General features: G+C 33.8%; 1 protein-coding gene across 1 annotated transcript in view; it reads right to left on the bottom strand.

Moving 5' to 3' along the window:
• Positions 1-988: 988 nt before the first annotated feature.
• LOC119577564 overlaps positions 989-4,441 on the bottom strand; it is a 133,782-nt gene continuing 130,329 nt past the window's right edge. The window contains exon 5 of the mRNA XM_037925149.1: positions 989-1,073. Coding sequence (XP_037781077.1) covers positions 989-1,073 — 85 coding nt within the window. The remainder of the gene's footprint in view (positions 1,074-4,441) is intronic.

Below are 4,441 nucleotides of genomic sequence, written 5' to 3'. Positions count from 1 at the left end.
TTCAACATGCATTATCTCGCCCTCTCCCTCTCCTTCTGTCAGCCGCCCTTCTCTCTATGTCTTCCCTTATTGTCTTTTTCCCCTTTTCTTCCCCTCGCCTCTCTCTTTTCGCTCTTTCTTCTTGTCTGTCTTATTATTTTTCTTGCTTTTTTTAGCGCCTGTTCTATTTCAGTTTTGTCTTGGGGTCTTCTTTCTTCTTTCTTGATTTCAATTTCTTTCTATTCTATTCTTATTGTTTTTTATTTTTCTGATCGATCTTCCTACGTTTTTTCTCGACCTTTCCGAAGCTTCGAACTGATGTGTTTCATATTTTCGCACTTCTTTCCTTTCCTCTCTCCCTCGTCTTCTGTCCGACCTTGCCTTTTCCATTTAACCATTCCATTTCTTTTCTTCTCTCTTCCTCATCTCCTCTTTCTTTCCCCTTCCATCCACCTGGTTCGTTTCTCTTTTCCTGTTATCCTTCTTTCCCTTCCCCAGTTCTAACTTCCAAAGCCCCTCCGCCTCCCCACTTTACTAAGGACGAGCAACAGCTGTCCTTGTTCACTGTTGCAAGGTTCCCATCTTGGTCTCGCTTTAGCAATGTGTGATGCCACGGAAGGGGAAGCCCGGCTGGTAACATCAGAGGCAGTCGATGGATGGGAGGCACGCATTATGCTCTGTGTGTGTGTATGACACACACACACACACACTAATAAACACACAAAAACACACACACACACACACATACACACACACACACACACACACACACACACACACACACACTAATAACCACACAAACACACACTAATAAACACACACACACATACACACACTCTCTCCCTCTCTCTCTCTCTCTATCTCTCATAAACACACTCATAGACACACAAACACTCACACACACACACAATCTTTAAACAATGATGTTAACGAATATTCCAATTAATATTGTAACCTGTAGAGTAAAACAGCACTATTCAGCATATAGCAATTAAACGAGCATCATTTCTCATCTGAATTTCAAAGAAAATGTTAAAGGCACGCCTCCATTCTCCGGTGTAGTCTCAGAAGCAGCGAAGCTCACAAGAGGACTGCTATCATGTTTAATCAAGGTAATATCATATCTTAAAAGTTCAAGATTTTTTTATAACAACGTGACGGCGCAGAAAAGCGACGAAGCCCTTATTCACCAACAGACCATTAGAGGAGACCATCGGATGTCTATGTAACTGAGAGAACTATTGTATTAATCCTGTCTATCAATTCCAGAGTTTGTAAACAAAATTTTCCCTCAACCAAGATACACAAAAGCTAGTTTTCCAACTTCTTGCAATCGAGCTGAAGAAACAAAAGAAGAGAAACACAGAAATTAAATATCTTCTTTAAAGAACAAAAACAGATTCAAGATCTTTAGTTTCCTTTTGTCAGTTTCAATGGTTTTCATTCGTTAATTCTCATTCCATAATTCTTATCTCAGGACCCTACGAACGACAATAAAAAGCTATAAGATTCTGGGAACCCATAGATAGGAATGTTGACAAAACAAAGTTATTTTCGACCTCCAACTTTTCTGTCCAAACAAGAGAAAGATCTCGCTTCCTTTGGACTAAACCGAGGTCGACCGCCGTTCGCCTTAAACTTATAATTTTTTTTTACTGATTTTAAAAAATGTTTTCTTCTACTAGAATGTGTAAAAAACACATGGATCTGCACATACATAGAAAACTGATCTTGGTTATATACACTTACGCTTTTGAATTTACGTATCTGCATGTGTTTTGTGTCCCAACCGACGAAGAGAAGACCAGCAATTCAAGGATGTAAAAGGACAGACAGACATGCAAGCGCACACGTAGATAGAGAGGAGGCGGCTCAATGGAGTGGCTGGCGAGGCGAGACGAGCACCGAATGTTTGGAATCCTTTGGCAGCGAGCGGAAGAGAACGAGGCGAAGTCAGCTCCAGAAAGGGGCAGGATTTCGAAAAGAGGAAGGACCGCGAACATCCCCGAGATTGCGCCTCCGCCAGGAATGGGAGGAAGGCGAGGCCCCTCTCGCTCCGCTCTGGGAGTTCGTGCGTTTGTGTGAATGGATGGGACGGCGGGAAGGTCGCCTGAGAACAAGATACGCACGTACATACACACACGCACACACACATACACACTCAGCACAACACACACAAACACACACACACACACACACACACCACACACACACACGACACACACACACACACAACACAACACACACACACACACACCACGCATATATATATATATTTATATATAGCTATATATATCTATATATATATATATATATATATATATATCATATATATTATATATACACGACACGACACACACCACACACGACACCCACACCACCCACCACAACATGCACACACACACATATATATATATATATGTGTGTGTGTGTGTGTGTGTGTGTACGTGTTTGAATTTATTTATTTCACATTCCACTCCAGAATTCAAAGTCAAATTGCTTACATAGCCTTGTCATATCAGTGTTGGCTTTCTCTTCTCTCCTTTCAATACGCTTCATTCCTCCTCGAGCGGGAGAACTAATGATAAGACACACGTGGAATTTGAATCGTGGGAGGAAGAAGAAAGAGGGAAGAAGTAAGGGACAGAAAAATAAGACGGAAAGGAAAGAAAGAAAAAGAGAGTGAGCAGCAGAAAAAGAGAAAAAAAAACGAAGAAAGAGTTCTAAAAAAAGAAGACAGTCGGTGTAGGAGTAGAAGCAGGAGAAGCAGGAAGAAAAGGACGACGGCGAAGAGGAGGAGGAGGAAGAGGAGGAGGACGACGAAGAGGAGAAAGAGGAAGAAGGGTGAGCTGGTGCTGGCATTGATCAGTCAACTAGCGCCAGGGTCATGTTAGCGGTGCAACAACACAATAAAGTTGTTTGGTTGAAGCACGGACCGCAGGCAACACAAGGGCCTGGCAACGTCTCGCAAGGAGGCAGGGACAGACTCCGGCAAGTTCGCTTTTTTGCTGAATTAAACGTCTCGCTTCTATGAAAACAAGTGAGGGTCATTTCTCTCTGATGTCAAGAATGATAGCGTGTGAAAACTGATTACACTGATGATGGTGGTTAAGAGAGAGATAATGTGTTGATGATGATAATGATAACATAATATTAAACATATTCATATTGATAATGCAAATACTTGTAATAATAATAATGATAATATTAATGATAACAGTAGTAGTAGTAGTAGTAGTAGTAAGAAGAAGAAGAAGAAGAAGAAGAAAAGTAATGAAGATGATGGTAATGATAATGATAGTGATAATCAAATTGTGTAATAATAATAATGGTAATAATAATAATAATAATGTAATAATAATGATATAATAATACTAATAGTGTGACTAATAATATATAATAATAGTCAGTATATTAATGATTGATGATGATGCTGATGATAATAGTAATAATAAGAGTAATGATATATATATATATATAATATATATATATTATATATATATATTTTTTATATATAGATAGATAGATAGATAGATAGATAGATAGATAGATAGATAGATAGATAGATAGATAGATACTGAAGATAATTATAATAATTATAATAATAAAAATAATGGTAATAATGATAATGATAATGATAAAAAAAATAATAAAGATAATAAAATATGTAATATAATAATATAATAATAATAATAATATAGTATAATAATAATAATAATAATAATAATGATAATAATAATAATAATAATGATAGCAACAACAACAATAATGATAATGATAATAATGATGATAATAATGACAATAATAAACATGATAATAATAGTAATAATTATACTATCACTTCTGCTGGATAATGATAATAGTAATGATGATGATAATAATAGTAAACATATTAATAATACTTGTGATAATAATATTAATAGTAGTAGTAGTAGTAGTACTAGTAGTAGTAATTATAATAATAATAATAATAATAAGAAGAAGAAGAATAATAAGAATAATAATAATGATAATGATAATGATTATAATAATAATAATGATAATAATAATAATAACAATAATAATAATAATGATAATAATAATAATAATAATAATAATAATAATAATAATAATAATAATAATAATAATAATAATAATGATAATAATAATAATAATAGTAATAATAATAATAATAATAATAATAATTATAATAATAGTAATAATGATAATGATAATAATGATAATAATTATGATAATGATGATAATGATGATAATAATAATAACAATAATAATAATAATGATAATAACCATGACAATGATAATGATAATAATAATAATTATTATTATTATTATTATTATTATTATTTATATTATATTAAAGTAATGATAATAATAATAAGAAGAGTTATAACAATAATAACAAAAATTATAATAATGATTACAACAATGATATTGATAATAAGACACAAAAGGCGAAGAGGAT

Source organism: Penaeus monodon, chromosome 10, assembly GCF_015228065.2.
Source record: "Penaeus monodon isolate SGIC_2016 chromosome 10, NSTDA_Pmon_1, whole genome shotgun sequence".
In the NCBI taxonomy this organism is placed as follows: domain Eukaryota; kingdom Metazoa; phylum Arthropoda; class Malacostraca; order Decapoda; family Penaeidae; genus Penaeus; species Penaeus monodon.
Note: the sequence above shows the minus strand (reverse complement) of the source record. Positions and strands in the feature narration are given on the sequence as shown.